At 42.3% G+C, this 18,847-nt stretch overlaps 1 protein-coding gene across 1 annotated transcript in view; it reads left to right on the top strand.

The window, feature by feature from the left end:
* Positions 1-16,950, top strand: part of KCMF1 (potassium channel modulatory factor 1) — a 116,719-nt gene extending 99,769 nt beyond the window's left edge. The window contains exons 4-7 of the mRNA XM_072637639.1: positions 3,960-4,061; positions 8,160-8,334; positions 12,716-12,998; positions 16,327-16,950. Coding sequence (XP_072493740.1) covers positions 3,960-4,061; positions 8,160-8,334; positions 12,716-12,998; positions 16,327-16,588 — 822 coding nt within the window. The 3' untranslated portion in view covers positions 16,589-16,950. The remainder of the gene's footprint in view (positions 1-3,959; positions 4,062-8,159; positions 8,335-12,715; positions 12,999-16,326) is intronic.
* Positions 16,951-18,847: the final 1,897 nt, after the last annotated feature.

Below are 18,847 nucleotides of genomic sequence, written 5' to 3'. Positions count from 1 at the left end.
TCCTTCAATTCAGAATTTAGGCTACAGATCACAGTAGCATTAGGTCCCACCAGACTGCCAGAAATGTTCCATGACACAAAAGTTGAGTTCCTGTTATCATCACAGGCAAGTGATCATGCAGCTTCTTGAAGACTTCCAATGGAAAGGAAATTGTTGGTACATCAGGACACCCGTTGCACTCTTGGGCAGCTCCAGTTGTTAGGAGCTTACACCAGAGCTAAATTAAATATCTACAGTTCCTTCAACTGGTCCTTGTGTGACATGACTCCAGTGCTGGGAATAACTTTGGTTGTCATCCTTTGGGTACTCTTCAGCATATAAATGTGGCCCCCCCAAACTGAATGCAGAGCTCCAGATTGCAGTCTCCTTGCTCCTTAATGTACCTAAGAGCACTTTAGCTTTTTTGGCTCCTGTCTACATAGGGGTCCTATGTAATTAGGGATAAGCCAAGTATGATGGGTTAATCCCTTCTGATTTGGGATACAGAGAGAAATGATATGGATAACACTGTATATGGCCTTTCCTGTACCCCACTAGATTCTCATTCCTTGCACCCAGATTACTTTGTATACACTTACTTACATGTATATATGCTGCTTTCCCCTGTAGCTGAGTTTTCAAGGGAGCTCTTTATTTTTAAACTTTTTTGTGTGTTCTGGACCCTTTGGTAGCCTATGGAGCCCTTCTCAGAATATTTTTAAATGCTTAGCATAAAATACTTAGGAATACATACATAACCACTAAGGAACTAATCTTATTGAATTACAGTTATCAAAAAAACCAACTTGTTTACAGTTTCCAGATTACGCCCTTTGGTGTTCAGGTCTTTTCATTTTTGTTTCTATACCTGTGGCACCAAGACATTGTTTGACCCCTGGTAGGTGCTTCATAAACGCTTCTGATTACTTCTTTGGTTGAAATAGCAGCAGCTTTTCTTACGGTGGACCTTTCCACTTGATGTGTACCCCACTGAAAAGACAGGATGTCTTTGCAAGCTTGCATTCCAGCCTTATGTACACATCCAGAGTCACCGCAAAATCAGACTTGAGAAAAGCTAGAATCATGGCAAAAGGGAATACTGTGCCTCAAGAATCTGAGCTATCTTCTCCCCACCCCCTTCTTCTTAGGTCTTGTCTTGTCCATCTTAGCACAGTACAGCTAGTGCTGGCAGCTGGTATAATAGGAAAAAACAAGACAAGAGGCACTGTCCTGGTTGCAATAGGATGGAGAGGCATCCGAGGTAGGCACTCTTTTCTGCCCCCAGGGCTTGGCACCATGCTGGGCACACTTGTGATTTAGTCATGTTTCAGACCTGTCCGACTCTTTGTGACCCTTTTGGAGGTTTTATTGGCAGAGATACTGGAGTGATTTGCATTTTCTTCTCCAGCTCATTTTGTAGATGAGGAAACTGAGGCAAGCAGGGTTAAGTGACTTGCCCAGGGTCACACAGCTAGGAAGTGTCTGAGGATGAGGAGTTTTCCTGACCCTAGGTTTGGCATCCACTTGGCCATCTAGCTTCCTAAAGCTTTGCACACAGCAGACAATTAACACTTGTTGCATTGAACTGAAACCAAATCGTGCCGTATGCTCCCTTCAGGCTTACAGAGATTTGAGCCTCCAAGTCAAACTGGGTGGTTTCTGAGCCCCCAAAGCCTCTGTGTCCTGTCATCATAAGGACAGCCTTCACTGATAACTGACTCCATAACAGAACACCCGATCTCATTGACAGAGGCTCTCTTTCCAGTCATTTGAAGCCTACTTTCAATACTTCCTAGCTTCTGTTTGACCTTCTTGGAATTAACTTATAGAATCAGATATTTAAAACTGAAGGGGGGCTCATCCCTCTCAATTTACCTGTGTGGAATCTGAGGCCAAGAGAAGTTTTAAAGGACTTGCCCATGGTCCCCCAGGTAACAGTTTTGAATCTGTGTTCTCTGGTGTCAAACTCAGATAGAACCATGGCCACCAAACCATGTGGAAGGAGCCCTGGGGGCCACCTATTGACTTAGTTTTGAAATGTGGTCTTATCCGCATTTTTTTTAAATTTATCTTGTTAACTCTTTCCCAATTACATCTTCATCTGGTTTAGCTGCATTTGTGGGCTGTGTGTCTGACACCTCTGTCTCATATTGTGCTGCACTATTTTATTAAGTACCTTTCTCACAAGGTGGTTCTGAGGATCAAATAAGACAAGGCATATGAAATACTCTGCAAACCTGACAGCGGTCTATAAAATGCCAGCTGCTTGGCAAGAGGAGAGGAAGGCAGAGCAGTGCACTGATATCAGGGAAGGACCCTGCCACCCTATTTAAACCTTGTCAATTGGCCATCTTTAGTTCTAGAAGAGGTTTCATCACCAAATAAACATAATCAGACTTTTGTTACAAAAATAGATAAAATGTCAACTGTCACAATCCTATTTGCAGCTCATCCATGGGAATCATGTGTGGGACTTTTCTTTGTGTTCTTCAATAAATTCTTGTTGGGGGATCTCCCCAACAAGCCTTATTTTGTGGGTACCAGTGTAGCCCTGGGGCTGCCAATCTTTTTTTCCTCATTCTTGATACATGACTGGTCTGAAGGATATCTTTGCTACTTTCTGTGGGCCTGTGCCCATCATGTCTTTAGCATTGTCCTTGGTGTCACCTACAATTCAAATTCTTTGGAGATTGGTGTTCCACAATTCATAGCAGTCAAGCATCACTAGAAGAGTATTGGTGTTTCAAAGGTGGGATTTTGTTCAGGGAAGCAGATTGGGGTTGCTGAAAAAGCCATTTGTTTTCCTAAATAAAGACCAACCAGTTCTCTGCTTCATACTCATGGTATTCAGTGGGCTCTCCATCCCACTCTCTCTCTGGATGATAGAAATTCTTCATCCATTTGGTTTTCCTGTTTGGATTGTTGAGCAAAGCACTTTGGAAAGTGGCTCTCATTAAGAAGGCACTGTAACATTCTGGGGCTCATTGCAGTGAATAGGTATCTCACCTGAAGGGTATCCCCAGCCATAGAAAGGTCAGGAAGGCTCAGCTCTTCACAGGCTTCACAATACAGGTTGTGTTGTGGCTCTGAGCCCTCCTGCCCCTCTGGGTTTCTGATTCAGTCTCTCTCCTCCCAGCTCAATGGGCATCCCTGGCTCTGCCTTCTAGGTCCTTTTTGCTTCTCAGACCCTTATTCTTTGACCTTATATGAAAGCCTTTTCCCCCAAACTCCCTGCACTCTGAGTCAGAGAGCTTTGGACTCTAAACTCTTTGCCTGTTGGTCTAGATTCTGACTCCCTAGCACTTGTACCTTAGAGGAACATTTCTTGTATTTTTATTCTTATGTCTGTGTGCCTTTTCCTCTCTGAAGAACATTTTCTTAACAGCTGGTATCACTGAACTTTGGTTCAGTTCATCTTATTTACCCTACAGGAGTTTACAGTGTATATTTGTGTTCCTTTTCCCTGGGAAAACCTTATTTATTTTCCCTCCCTGCATTTAAATTACTTCAGACTCCACATTCACATTTTAATACTGGCCTGGCCTCTTGTCCAGGTCCATACGGTTGCTCTCTAGGGAGGGGTCTCTGGATCTAGCTCTGGCCTTGCTGGTGTGAAAAGCATCAGATGTAAATGGGTAAATCTGTGAGCAGATACTTTCCAGGATCTTCCAATGGCCATGTAGGCAGGTGTGTCCAGCACCAATCTGGGTCTTTGCTGGGATTTAAACCTCCCCTTCTTCATACCCAAGTTCCTCTGAAGCTAGCAGTGATATCAGAGGGCTCAGACACTGAGAGCCAGAATACCTCTTCAGGATGTTTCAGTTGTGCTCTTTGTCGTGTTTTGTTTGCTACGTAAGTTAGAATGTGATCATTGATGACTAGCTAGTATGTTCTTAAATCCACATTTTGGTTCTCATTGGCGCATGTATCTGTTGTTAAATAGCTATTTCCTTAAACCTGTTCTTCTGCTTTCGTTGCAGATTTGTCCGATCTGTGCGGCATTACCTGGTGGAGATCCCAATCATGTCACAGATGACTTTGCAGCTCATCTCACACTTGAACACAGAGCCCCTAGAGATTTAATATCCTTTTACGTGCCAGCAAAGGAAGGAATGGCATGGGTCACTCTGGGCTCTGGCTACTACCGTATTGATTATCTAAAAAGCCAATCAGAGAAAAGACTGAATTTCCAAACTGTTTATTCACAATGGAAAGAAAAAACAAAACTCTTTTAAAGATGGACCTCAGTGCATATTAGTCCTCCTGCTTTCAACATTATTCAGAAATCAGATGGCATGTCATACATAGACAGAGCTTTAATCATCTGGCCATTCCATATGGAATATGTCATGGGATAACTGGGCTAACCTCCTTGGGTAGAACTAAAGGTCCCATGTCACCCATTAACCAAGACTGTGAACATTTCATTTCTTTGAAAATTGATCTTCTCTGGATGATAAATAACAACTGTTATGACCAATATGTTTTATTAAAACCAGTCTCCTCTCTGATACTAGACAACTAGCGCACTGCAGTAACACCTCAGTTATCCCATGGCCCTGGAAACCAGACTTTCAGGAATTCCAAGCATGCAGAAGGAGGCCAAACCTAAATATGGCAAGGGGGAAGGGAAGTAAGTGGAGGGGAGGGGAGGAATGAGGTTAAGCAGCACAACCTGGGAATCCACTGCCAAGGAAAATAACAAAGAAAACTGGAAGAGCTAAGGATTACCCAGCACACTCTCATTGTTAGCTCTTTCAGCAGAAGGAAAGAGGCACTTGGAATTCATATTGGTGATGTCTGAAAAAACAATTACAGACAAGACAAGGAAGTATATAAATGGGAGTGGAATGGAGACATGTGGAGCAGCGGCAGGTAAAGCAGAGGGCCACCTGCAGTGGAGACGTAGATGATAAGAGATGGAGAGAGGTGAAGCTCTTTAGGTTTGCAAGAGGTTAGTCACAACGTTATTCCCATTTTGAAACGAGAAAACCAAACCACAGGGAGGGTGAGTGTCACTGCATGTATGTGAGGCAGAAAAAACTGTGTGATGCAGATGGAGTGCTGGATATACACATGTAGCAGAACAGAATTGGCATACTTTAGAAGCCATCCCCTTGATAGCTAGGGATTCTAACCTAACTGGTGAAAGATGCAAGTAGAAGAAAGTTATGCGTACCTTAGAAAATAAAAATCTATCCACAGCTTGAAATGGGAAGCCCAGTAATACATTGATTGGTACCTGGATTGGGTTTTATTTAATTGTTTCTTAGCAAAAAAAAAAAAAAAGAGGGTGCTCCAACTCAGCGTTAATATTTTTCTGAGCAAAGGCAATGAATTGAACCATGCGGGCTGTCTGAAGATCATTTTGTGTTAGTTTGAAAGTCAGACAAGACTTTGGAAAACTAGCTATAGGTCATTAAAAAAAAAAACAGTAAATCATGAGGTGGCAGAACTTTTTTTTTCTCTTCAACATAATCTGTCCCAAAAGATGCCAATGAGGCCAGTCTATTTTGGTGATGCCTGCTAGTGAATCAAATACTCTGCCCTCTGAGTTTGAGCACAGTTAAAGATAGGCTGGCTGTTTTGTCATTTCCTAATAATGATTCAGAGTGCCGCCCAATCAAACCTCAGGCTTCTACAACAGCTCAGCATCCCCTCAGAACATAAGCTAATTCATGAGTGGAAAAATATTTTTTCTGACTAACTCTGTCATTCATTTTTTCACTTTCACTGAAAGATAAGCTTATAGCAATAACCCAAACCAAAAGGTTTGCCTACTCTGGGGGGCACTGGAGATAGAAAAGAAATGAAAAAGAGTCCCTTCCCCCAAGGAGCATACATTCCACTCAGGAATAAACATGTGGTTCTGAAATGAATGTAGCAGAAGTTTTTTCTATAGTTATAAGGCTCACTCCTGAGGAAGTTAGTGTCTTAAATTTGTTTTTATCATCTCTCTTCCTGCCTAGCCAACCTCCCTTAACCTGTGAGCCAGTTCAGAATATGAGATGTCATTACAGAAAAAATGTCATGAGAAAGTTGATCCTTAGCACCATGGATTTAGAGCTGGGAAGGACCTTAGAGATCATGTCATCCAACTCTCTCCCCTTCCTTTTTACAAGTGAAGAAACTGAGGCCTTGTGAGATTAAGGTTCCACAGTAACTGATGAGCAGTGCTACAACTTGAACCTAGACCCTCTGGTTGTGAGTCCAGTTCTTCTAACGATACCTTTGATGTCCGTATTTGGCAGGAGGTTTTAAAGGGAAACAGCAGTGCTTTGGGGCTGAGCCAACCTGAAGATAAACCTTGGTTCTGCCATTTACTGCCTATGTGACTTTTACCAACACATAACTACTGTGTGCCTCAGTTTCCTCATTTGTAAGATACAAGAGTTGGAATATATGGCTTCTGGATCCTTTCCAGGTCCAACTCTATAATCCTGTGATCTTGTCCTTAATTTTGCTCATACCTGGAGTTTTCTCCTAACTTAAGAGAGAAAATAGAAAATAGAGAAAATTGGATCATAGTTTTATGTTCCCAGAGTGTAACTGGAGTATGAGGATGAAGCCTTAAAGTAAGCCCTCTCTGAAACCTCTTCGCACAAATCCATGTAATAGTAAGATTACAATCAGTGAATAAATTTAATGCTAATCAATTAGAAAAGTGGATACAGGCTGACCAGAGAAGGTACCAGTGGTTTGTTGTGATCATCAAATAGATGGAGTGTTTTAAATGATTTTCATGAGTCCAAGAATCTGATGGCAACAATCAACCTGAAGATTTGGTGGACAGAAAAACATCTAAGACTTTGATTTATTAATCTTATAGAGAAATAAGCTCAGGAGATGCTTGATTCAGTCTCCTATTTTGAGAAAGAAACAGATGATCAAATATAAACAACCTAGGTGAATTTAAAGGGTTAGCACTTTACCAGAAAACTTAATTTACCCAAAATGATTCATTTCTTTTGAAAAACCAAGTTGTAACCATGTGTCTTAATTATAGCACTCCATTTAACCAGCTTTGTCTAGGGCAGAAGTTCTTAACCCAATAATTGGTTTTCTTAACATTATGTGTTTTCTTTTATGCATTTTAAAACATTATTGTGAGAAGGGTTCATAGGCTTTGCTGGGCTGTCAGAGTGTCCATGGCATAAAAAGATTCAGAGTCCGTGCTTGATTTGGTCATACCACCTGTGTCTGTATAGCCTGTGAGCTGAGTGCTTTTTACATTTTAAAATAAAAGTTTTAATGAATTTTAAAATGTAAAAACCATTCTTCCCATACAAAAGCTTACTGATTAAATCTAGTTTTCCTTGCTTGTAAACCCAGTATTACAAAGCTCCATCCACCTTGGACTGGATTTAGCCCTGAATCTAGGGAGAAGGCCTTCCCTATGAGTGAACGAGTCATTTGTAGGGGCTTTAAGTTTTTACCATTTTTGATTGAAATGTTTCTAAAAGCCCTCATCATCATGAGTGTGGAGTAATAGGAGTTTAGCATGAGAAAGGATCTTTTAGGTGATATAGGCCAACTCTGTCATTTGATAGATGAAAGCCCTTCAGACCAGGAAAGTCTAGGGTTTGCGGAAATTCAGGAAGAGTCTAAAGACTGACTTCTTACGCACTCTCTTACCAAGAATTCCCCCAAAGGAAGCCAAGATAGGGTTAGGGTTCTCTGCTCCTGGACTTAAATCGTCCCACAGATATGAACCAAAGAGCGAGAAAACAGGCTAAGAAACTTTAAACCTGCTTTTAGTAAGTAGCTCATTTGTCACTTGTGTCTACAGATTCTGATGCTACAATCCACTGCTTTATTTTTCATGCTATTGTCTGGAAGTAGTGAGAGTTAGACATTTCTTATGGAAGAAAGTATCTGAACCTGATGATAAGTCTCTGCCGGTCAGCCACATCCTTGTCTCCCTTCTGGGAGGCTGCTCGAAGTCCAGAGTGAGAGGTGATCCTGTATTTAAATGCCAACATTTCATTCTTTACTGGTTTCAAGCAGAATGTAGCAGCATGGTTTATTCTGCGTTTGAGTTGTAATTGAAAAACAGGACAGGACATTTCACTCAAGTGCCAAAAGCCATTTTAGAGGAATCTGTTTGCCCATCTAGAAAAGATTAAGCTTGTATTTATTTCCACGAGACATTTGGCTTATTTTCTTAACTTGTGAGTTACGATGAATCGAGTGGTGTTCGACACGTCCGTAGAATGTTTCACCCTGGTCGGGGGCTAGGAGGTCCTCGGGCCCGTAGATCAAACATGCACTTTACTAGCAGTTCTACTGGCGGGCTTTCTTCTTCGCAGAGTTCGTATTCTCCAAGCAATAGGGAAGCCATGGATCCTATCGCTGGTAAGACTTTTCTGGATTTGCCTCATAAAGAAAATTGCTTTGTCTTTTTCGTTTTTAAATTTTGATTCTGATATGTATGTTTTGTTCTCTGATCATCAAACAGCTACCAGTTTTTAGTATATTTTCATCTAAAATTGTAAAAATCCTTAAAATATTAAATGGTTGTGATATATACCATGAATTATTTTACTTTACTGTAGTTTTTTGTTTTTTTTCCCAAGCAGAGTAAGTAATGGAAAAAATAAGTAACTCTCTTGATGACATTTTCTTTTATATTTTTATGCCCTTAAAGATACTTTAAAAATTAATATTGTCTTATACAAAAGTCAAACAAGAGCATGTTTGCCTTTGTGTAAAATCACAGGAGGATCTTGTGAAAACACAAGAATATAAAGACAAGATTTTGGAAAATGTATCTTCTAATAGCTTGTGATGGTATAAGTGAAAAAATATTGGGGCACCTCACTGATCCTCCTTGTCCACCACTCTAAAAACCAGGAACCTATAATTCTGCTTGGAACTCCAAACTGCAGTTAGCAATAACTGTAAATAGTTTTGTTTAAAACTGGACTGTTCTGCTGAAGCATTAGGTAAGAGTGAAAGCTTGTTACAATAGATTGGAAATGTCTGCACACTCAGACTTCTTCCCTGCTTATGCCTTTTGTAGTCTGTGGCTCCTTTGTGGGCCAATTAAAAATGTTTTAATTTTTAAAAACATGGTGCCTGCTCTCAAAGAGCTTCTGTGCTTCTAGACAATAAAGAGGTAAATACAAATGCATTCATCAGTACAGTGGAACTTGAAGAGAAAGGAAAGTATTAACAGCGGGGAGTAGTGGGACCCCTAAATGGAGACCTGAAGGAAGATGAGGGTCCTCTGAGGGGAAGATGAAGTGGGGTTCGAGTTTGTGGAGACTGGAGGTGGCACAGCAGGTGATGGCCTCTTCTTACTGTAATGTAAAGTATGGCAAGTAGAGGCATGTGAAATAAAACCCACACTTGGATGCCTTGGATGGGAGGCTAAGGAACTTGTACTTGGTCCAAAACATAGCAGGAGTCACTGAGATTCTTGAGAGTAGCACAAGGACATCCGAAGACCTGCCTTGCAGGAAAGTTATTTGATGACTTTGTGACTGATTGATTGATTAATTGAAGAAGTGAAAAATTACTAAGAAGGAGAATCATTAGGAGGATATTGGAATAGTCTAGCCATGGGGTGTGGCTGTCTCTGTGAGTGGACACAAGGGGCTCAATACAGAATGCATTCCAGAAGTAGAATTAATGTGAGTGAGAGAGAGGGCACAATGCAGGTGAGGGAGAAAGAAGAGGCAGGAATTACTCCCAGTTTACAAATTGGTAAGTAGAAGGATGGTGGGGCATTTAGAGGAGAGTATAGAGTTGTGAGAGCAAGATGAATTCCATTTTGGACCCGTTTAATTTATAATGCCAACAGGAAGACATCCAGGTAGAATATGTCCAGGCCTGGGCTACAGGTGCTTTTATTATTATCCCCATTTTACAGATTTGGAAATTGAGAGGAACAGAGGTGAAATGACTTGTCCAGGGTCTTACAGCTAGTATGTGTCTGAGGCAGCATTTGGGTCTAGTACCACCACTTTATTACCTAACTTCCTAGTGAATAACAGTTAAATACATTCTCCTTCATTAATCTACCTGAGTGAAGGATAGATGACCAGCACTTGCAGAGAGCAGCAAGAAAGAGAGAGAGAGAGTGAAAGGTGAGCCATCCCAGCAAGAGGCTTCTGAAGATCAGAGCTGACACGGAACACTTGTTGGCACCTGCAGTGGCCCTGGGAGGTCTTTGTCGGGTTAGGGCCAACATGGTGGTTGCCACAGGACTACGTCTACATAGGGGAGCAAAGACCCTCCCTATTGGCACAATGCAGGGAGATAAGTGAGTAACCAGGAGGAAACTCACCTGCCAGGCCCAGGGACCCTGCCTGATTCTGCTGTTTTCCCCAGATCTCACAGCACAGGGTTCTTCCACCTTGGGCAAGCAGCACGTTTGACAAGTACTTCTGTTTCCTTTTACTTCTAAAAGTTAAAAAGGAGTTGGATTAGCTGATGGAGATGACTTTTCTTTGTTACCTTTAGGTAAATCAGAATTCTGTGATGGTGGTAAATTCCCTCCCCTCCCTGCAGAATGCTGTTAATAGTTAGGGGAGGCCCTACTCAAGTAAAGAAGCTCCCTACAGGACTGAAGGCCAGGGAGTAATACGGTGGTTCAGCATGCATTTCTGTGACCCCTATTTTGAGGCATTTCCACCTGAGTGTGAATTAGGACCAGGCAGTTCAGCAAGGCTTCCTTAGATGGCCTCCAGCTCTGGGCTTCTGTGATGGCTCCATGAGGCTTGGAGACTTGGCAAGTCCACATACGCATCCAGGTAAATGTAAGCTGGGAAGAAGTAGGCAAGATCGAGCAGGCAGCAGGGCATGAGCAAATGATAGGGATCTGTTATGTCGAAAGAACACAGTCAATGTGAGAAGCTCAGTGAAGGAAGCAGGAGTCTTCTCTGTCCCAGCAAGAAGGTCATGCCTAAAACTTCAAGGGGCCTGGACAGACGTCTGGGCTGTGTCAGAGTTGGAAATGTAAGGCAGAAGTGAAGCTAGCAAGATCAATCTGCGCCTGGCAAGTAGTCGAGATGGCAAAGAGAGCTCCAGATGGGCAGTCACTGTCCTTGGACTTGAATTCCAGGTCTGCTGCTGCTGAGTATGTGTTTGTCCTTGGATAGGTCACTTTATGTCTCATCTGTTTCCTGGCCTTTTATTTGTGAATAAGGTAGACTAGATCCTCTCTCCAATGATCTCTTGTCAGAATGTCCTCTCCTCCTGGACAGCCCATTTTAGTTCTGAGCCTCTCTAGTGTTAGAAAAATCTGTCTTATGTTGAGCCAGAATTTGTCTCCCTCGAGTCCTAGATAACTGAAAAGAACCCTCAGTGGTGGGCCAAGGAAGGTTGACAGCCAGCGTTCCAGAAAAAAATATCCACAAAGGTCCATCTGGAATATGAACATTTTTCTCCATCATTTTAAGTTTTAACAGTTAACCAAACAATCACTCAAGCCACAGTTTGTATTGTTTGCTGCTTGTTTCTCCAGCCAGTATGAGCCGACTGAGAGCTGAGCACAATTAGGGCACATTCTGTTTTCTGTGCTGTAGGTTTAAATAGTCTGAGTTTCTTCAACTTGTCCTCTTTGCTATGTTAGCCACCTTTTTTGTGGCCAAGCTTCACATGTGGTGCCCATTCCTGGGCAGCCTCCTGCACCACTAGAGAACCCAGTAGGGCCCAGCTCTGGAAGCAAAGATGGGAAATGACTTGCCCACAGTCACATGGGGGTTCCTAGCAGAACTGGGACTAGATTCTCAGATCTGAGCTTCTCAATGCACGTACTCTCAGATTCATTTGCTGTATTGGTTAGTTTTTTTTGAACTGGGGTTTTCTCCTTTTGATTCTCCATTGCAAGGGGATGACTCACCTGGTAAGAAGGGAGAATGAGAAATATCCAGAAATGAAAGTCAAATCATGTTATGCCAAACTCAGGGTGTGAGTGATGTAAAGAAAAAATATCAGTACCTTTTTTAAAACTTTTAAAGCACATAACGTTGTTTCTGTGTGCTCAACTGATCTGTTTCTCTTTAGGAGACCAAAATGGCGGGGAATCAAAAAACATTTCTGATGGGTCTTTTGCTTTAACAAGGCAGTCTTTCATTCAGGGCTTTCCAGCCTTTTCAAGCTTAAAAAGGTTTTTTAACATTAATAGATTATTTTTTAGACCTCAGCTTAACAATAATTGTACTCTTAGTATCCATTTATTGAGAATTCAGATAGTTGATTTAAAAAACTATGATTTTAGAAATGTTCTTAAATGAGTTGTTTTTATTGGTAACACTGATATACATTTGTCAAAAATAGTAGGTGTTTGTATGAGACAGTCAACAGAAAGTCTGTTTGCTCATTGCACATGTTTAAGTCACATCAGAGATTCTGTTTAAGCTGAAAAACAAAGTGAAAGTGGCTTCTGTGTGTGCATGTGGGTCTGAGGACCTCTCCTCCCCCGTGTGATTCACAGACTGAGAACCGCCCTTCTAAACCAGGTTTCTTAAACATCGCCTCAGTCTAGATCACCTAAAGGTACAAGGGGACAACCCGGAAGTGCTGAGTAATGTTTGCCCTGAATAATCAGAGCAGTGAGTCATCGACGCCGGGCATCGTTGGCTCTGAATTAGCAGGGGGCCTTTATTCCAGGCATCTCTGGGTTTGATGCTGACATGTTTTATGGCACTTTTTCTCCAAGTTATGGTGCATTTACTTTGTGCACATTTAGGTGAACTGGCTTACAGCCTTTCTCCATTTCTGTTGGCAGAGCTTTTATCTCAGTTATCAGGAGTGAGACGTTCTGCGGGAGGACAGCTCAATTCTTCTGGCCCCTCAGCTTCTCAGTTACAGCAGCTGCAAATGCAGCTGCAGCTAGAACGACAGCACGCACAGGCAGCCCGGCAACAGCTGGAGACCGCCCGGAACGCGACCCGGCGCACCAACGCCAGCAGCGTCACCACTACAATCACACAGTCGACAGCAACAACCAACACGACAAACACGGAAAACAGTCAGCAGACCGTTCAGAACTCCCAGTTCCTGCTTACGAGGTAGCTGGCTCTTTGCCATTCTCCTTGGGTTTTGTCTAGACATTGAGTGTTGGAGAATTCAGCTTAAATTCACTTTGCCTTTCCCCCCTTCCATCTGAATGTTAAAACCTTAACGTTCATCACTTGGGAAACCCACAGCTCCTAAGGCTAAGTCCACGTCTGCTGCCTCACCCGATCATCTTGGACAGTTAGGGCCTGCTTCTTGCTGAGTGGTCTGGTCTGACAGTGATAGAACTTCTCTTTCCGAAATGCTGCAGGGTTCCCAAAGCCCTTCACATACACTATAGGTGTTACCATTATTCTCATGATCACATTGAGGTGTTATGATCCCATTTTAGAGATGAGGCTCTGAGAGGTTGTTGCAGATCTCACCCATCAAGGTCTTCTATGTTACCAACTCAGCAAGCGTCCTTTTTACCATTCCGTGCTGCCTTCTTAAAGTAGGGTTGGCCAGGGATTTTTTCTTTATTGTCCAAAAAGCTCACTTATCATGATAGTCCACGTACTGGTAATTGGGCAAAGTTGTGGACACAATTCACATTGCTTTCTCTTTGTTATCTTTCATACTGCTGAGAGCTATTAAAAGTGACATGGATATTATAGACTTTCCCTGCAGGTCCTACACACCCAGGCCTTACCATGTCATCATGGTTAAATAACAGGCTACAGCGTCAGGGTGGGCAATGGTGACCAACAACCCAGCCGGTCTCACTTGCAGCTGAAGCTAGCTTTGTATGGCTACTAGGGGATTGCCTCCTCTCTGGACTCAAATCACATAACCATTAGAGTAGGTGATTTTCAGAAGGATACAGGAAAGGGAAGAAAATGAAATAAGGAGCTGTGGATTTATTTTCTTTTAACAGAGCTTAAACTAAAAGAAAACTGAGCCTCTTCAGAAATTGGAGAAAGGTAGAATATAAATTGGAAAAGTGAATTGGGAAAGTAAGACCAGCATCTGCTTGAGCTTAAAGCAGTGACCATGCTTGGGTCACCTTCCCAAAGTCAGTGATGGTGTCATCTTATTCCACAGGTCCTGTTCTCTCGACTTATCTCAAATAAACCCTCCAAGTGACAGCCACCATTGCCCAGACGTGGGTGCATTTCTTCAGACAGCAGGCTTGTTGTCTCCCAAGGCAGAGGTCCTTGTGCCTTTTGGGGCCCTGTCTCAGGCTTCCTCGTTCAGGTGTGTGTTCACCTGGAACGCTCTGGTCTAAAGATGGGGCTTCTTCACCAGGGCCCTTGGCATCTTCTGAAATACAGAATTGCTTTGCCTGAGGGGCCTACCACATATTCATAAGACCCAGTGTGCCTTAACAGTATTCCTACTCCAATTTCTACTCTTCAAAAGGTTTTTTAATTGGGCCCATTATTAAACACAGTTAGTGTATGGTTTACCACAGGCTTTTGCCACCATCTAGGAGAGATGATATGCCAGTAATTACCCAGAGCACCATTGGGAACACAGCCCTCAGGCTTCAAGACAGACCCTAGCCTTTTAGTTGGTCAGGTGCCCGCAAATAATGCCATGTTCCTTCTTCACCTCGTCCAGGGCAAGTGTGTCTTCAGGTGTCAGAATGGGTCAGGCCTCGGGGCATGCTTATTTATTTTTCTGACCTCACCTCTTCTTTCCTGGCCTTCATGGTCCTGCCAGGCAGTGTGCAGTTACCTCCACGTTTCCTAATGTTGCCTAGTTCTGGAGTGTGGCAAGCCATTTCCAGGTACTAGCTTAGATTTAGCGAAGCCTGGATGGTTTTCCAAAGAAAGAAACGATTTCATTCCTGACCCAGCGGGAACAGGGAAAATCTTTTTCTTCAGGCTAAAGGTTTCAGCTTTATTTAGGCTTTAGACTCTTTTTTTTTTTTTTTTTGAGTGAAAATTTACAGCTTACCTCACTAGGCAGTAGCTTGCCATCATACTGGTTCATCGCTTCTGTCAGTTCCTTTGATTTGCATTCTTATCACAAAGAAATTACTCTGTGCCCCCGAAGTCCATTCTTTAGAGCCTCATCTTAGCTTGCTTTCTTACCTTGAGAACAAGTCATTCCAGAGGAGATATAGGAGTTATTCTCTATCTCCCAACTTTGATCTGACTCCAAGAGCCCATGCCCTGCTGCCTTGGCCTCCTGGGTCTATGCAGCGGCCTGGCCACAAGAAAACCAGTTGCTAAAGGAACCTTGGAAACAAAAACTGCTCTTTGTTCTTCTGGGGGTACATTGGGCTTATTTAATGGTAAAATCTCTGTCTTACCACTTCCTCATTTTGTCTCCCACTGCACTTTCCCCAGTGGTCCCTTTTCCAGCCCCCATTCCCTTTGTTGCTTTGGAGCCCAAACTAAAGTCCAATCCCTGCCTACAAGGTGGACAGCTCTTAGCTCTGAGCGAGATGCCTGGGAGATGCAGCCCTTGTCTTGCCCCTCCCCTCCTCTACCTGTAAGGAAAAAAATGTATTCAAATAGTTAAAACTGGTTTTGTAGTGGCAAAGAAATGGGTGGAGTAAGGGCCAGAAAAAAAGATGTCTATGGGAAATACTACTCAGTTAAGCCTCTTTTCCCCAGACATTTAATTACATTTAAATCAGGTTTCATGGAGGATATTTTTCTCTAGCCTTTCAGTTGCCAGGTGCCATTCCTGCAAATCCAGCTTTCTATAAAAATATCTGTTTACTTTTTCATGGCCTTTCTTATGGAATCATGCTAAGTACATGTACTTCTTTCTCAGCATAGGAGGGAAGTAGGTTCATTTGTACTTGCTATTTTATAATGAAGAAAATGAGACCCGAGGAGTGTTTCTATTCAGTCCTTGTGGGCACTCCCTCCAAGGACACAGCAGCCATTCTCAAGGGCACAGATGGAGATGGTTGGTTTCTAAAAGTTGCTGTGGTTGAGAACATCATCGACCTGTGGCCAGCCTTCTGAGGAGCCTCTGACCTTCTGTAGTCTTGTCTTCAGACACCAGGCATCCAGCCTTCCTGGAAGCAGCCTGTGCACTTGGGAGAACCTACTGGAGCAGCACGTGAGGCATGGGAGGGTCTAATGGCTGGAAATTGGAGTGAGCCATAAGTTTCAGCTTTTGAGTGGCTGTTCTTTTACCACGTGAACCCTGGTTTTAGACCAAGTCTTACCTTGGTTTAGCACAGATCTCCATCATACCAAAGAAAAGAACCATCTGCCCATGTGAGAACAACAAAAGCCCCTGAGCTGCACAGACATTGCCAACTCTTGGCAGAGGGACGCAGGCATGGCACTGCCTCCTGGCCTCCCTCTTAGGGCCTTTGTACATAACATCATCCACTGACTTTGACCAATTCTGTTTTCTTTTGCTGTCCTCCAGGTTAAATGATCCTAAGATGTCCGAAACAGAGCGTCAGTCGATGGAAAGCGAGCGGGCAGACCGTAGCCTGTTTGTCCAAGAGCTTCTACTGTCCACTTTGATGCGTGAAGAAAGTTCCTCCTCAGATGAGGATGAACGGGGGGAAATTGCCGATTTTGGTGCTATGGGCTGTGTAGATATTATGCCTTTAGATGTTGCTTTAGAAAACCTAAATTTAAAAGAGAGTAATAAAGGGAATGAGCCTCCACCTCCTCCTCTTTGATGACACCCCAATTCGCAGACAGTGTCCTCTGTGCTGTATTTGCCAATGAAAGTGGACAACAACTATCTTGGGTTTGTTTTGGTGATTGTAATTTCAGGTCTGTCACTCTTGTTACATTGTGTACATTCAAAAGGAAGAGAGAAAAAATATATATGATAATCATTTCCACTTAACTAATTTTTACTTCTAGCAGGTAAATGTAGGTAGCAGTGCAGGGTAATCCTGCTTCCTGTACCTTGACATGCAAAAGGCTCCTAATACTCCACATTCAAACTGAAGAGGAAAATTGAAATCTCTAATGAAGCTGCTGTGTGTATTTATGAATATTAATGAATAAAAACTGCTTGGATGGTTTACCTTAACTACTGCATGAGGTTTTTTGCAGCGTGCATGAGTTTTAGTGACCTTGTCATTTAAAAACTTAAATACAAGGAGTAAAACTATATGAGACCCAAAGCTTTCCCCAACATTATTCAAAGGTTACACGACCCAAGAGTGAGTGTGCGCTAGCTGTTTGTAGCCATGAAGTAGCTTTTGAATAATGTCCTAACATCTGACTGAATTACCCCCTTCCTTTCTGTGCCTCGAGCACGTGACGCCAGCCGCGCTGTGGAGTGGGCCCTTTGCAAGGTGAAGCCCCTCGCCCTGGGGAACCGCTCCGCCTGGCTGTCCACGTGGAGTTCAGCCTCTTTAATGCATCCAAGAAGACACCACAGTAAAGCTACTGTCGAAATCTGCTGCAAGGGCGTCTGTGTGCCCTCCAAATCCAATCCTGTTCATATTTGTTGAAAGTTTTTACTTTTTTGTGGTTGTTTCAAATTTTTCAATTGTTAAACATGTTTTATTCAGGTATAGATGAATTCATTTATTCACTGTTCAACAGCGTTAACCTGGATTATGTTGTCTTAGTTTTTTAAAAGCCTCACCTTCTCAGTCATATTTTGAGTTATTTATGTATTTGCTTCTAGTTTGCAAAGACTTGTCAGTGCCAGGGGAGCTTGAGGATGTGACTTCCCAGACTTTGTCAATATATTACACTGAATTCTTAATGCCAACCTTAGCACCTTTTATTTATTGGGGTTTTCTGGCATCAAAAGTAAAAGCCTTTTCATTGAATCATGCCACCTATACGCCTACGTTATTAATCCTCTGTAAAAAAAAAAAAAAAAAAAAGGAAAAAATGTACAGCGGGTTTGGGTGTTTGGTTTTTTTTTTTTGTTCATAGACTTTCATAATTTACCTGAGGCAGGGACAGCAGCTGGGACGGGGGTGGTGGGGTTGGCACAGATGGGGAGGGAATTGTTTGGGATGTAAATTTAGGACATTAAAACAAAGTTCGCACAGCTTCCGAGAAATTGACAACTAGGCTTATCCAGAATCATGTTTTTTCCAGTTCCCTTTTCTCTCTCCCTTTCTCTCCTTCTCTTTCCATTCTTTACTCACCTTCTTTTCTGTGTCCTTCCATTTCTGTAATGATTCAAACATTTTAGAATTAAATTGCAGACTTGAATACCCACTGGTGTTCTTAAGAGAACTGTGACGTGTATGTTAATCTAAAGTAACCAAAAAAAAAGGTCATCCCACATGTCCAAAAAAAAAGATTTGTTTCATTTTCATTTTCCTAAAGAATCTTCAGATTCCGATGGTTTCCACACAATAATAGGTTTGTTTTCTTTAGTCTCTGCAACAAAAAATGTTTTAAGGGAAAAATTTTACACCAGGCCTCTGGTTATCCTGGCAGGTAACCCCAGCAGGGATTTTTTTATTGATTGTTGAGGATTTTCAGAAACAATTTTCAAGCTGTAGTCTTTTCAAACACATCTTCTGCACATTACAATAAGACACACAGTTCAATAAAGCATTTTCAAGACTGTTGTTCAGTTGAGTTTCTTTGGTGTTGGTGAACTGTCCTGACTGCTCTACTCTAGGATCTCAGATTGGGATTCTCCAGCCCAGGTATTTGGTCCCCTTCATCCTAAACAGAACATTCTTGGTTTTGTGAGAATTCATTCCTTTGGGGGGTGCAAAGGAGAAACGACCAATACTCCTTTTCCTCTGAATTTCTTTGAAAATGAAAAAGCCATTTTTTGTTTGTTGTTTTTGAACATTGGAGGCCAGTGTACAGGTCTGTTGAGAACAGTCTCAGTGCTGATTTAACATTTCAGATTATCCAAAGGTGACGTGGCATTCCTTAGATTGTTTTTAGCAAAGATTTTACCAATATTTCATCCGCTGTCTATCCGGGATAAATGGAATATG

The sequence above is a fragment of the Notamacropus eugenii genome, chromosome 1 (assembly GCF_028372415.1).
Source record: "Notamacropus eugenii isolate mMacEug1 chromosome 1, mMacEug1.pri_v2, whole genome shotgun sequence".
Classification (NCBI taxonomy): domain Eukaryota; kingdom Metazoa; phylum Chordata; class Mammalia; order Diprotodontia; family Macropodidae; genus Notamacropus; species Notamacropus eugenii.
The sequence above is the reverse complement of the archived record's forward strand: the minus strand, read 5'-3'. Positions and strand labels throughout refer to the sequence as shown.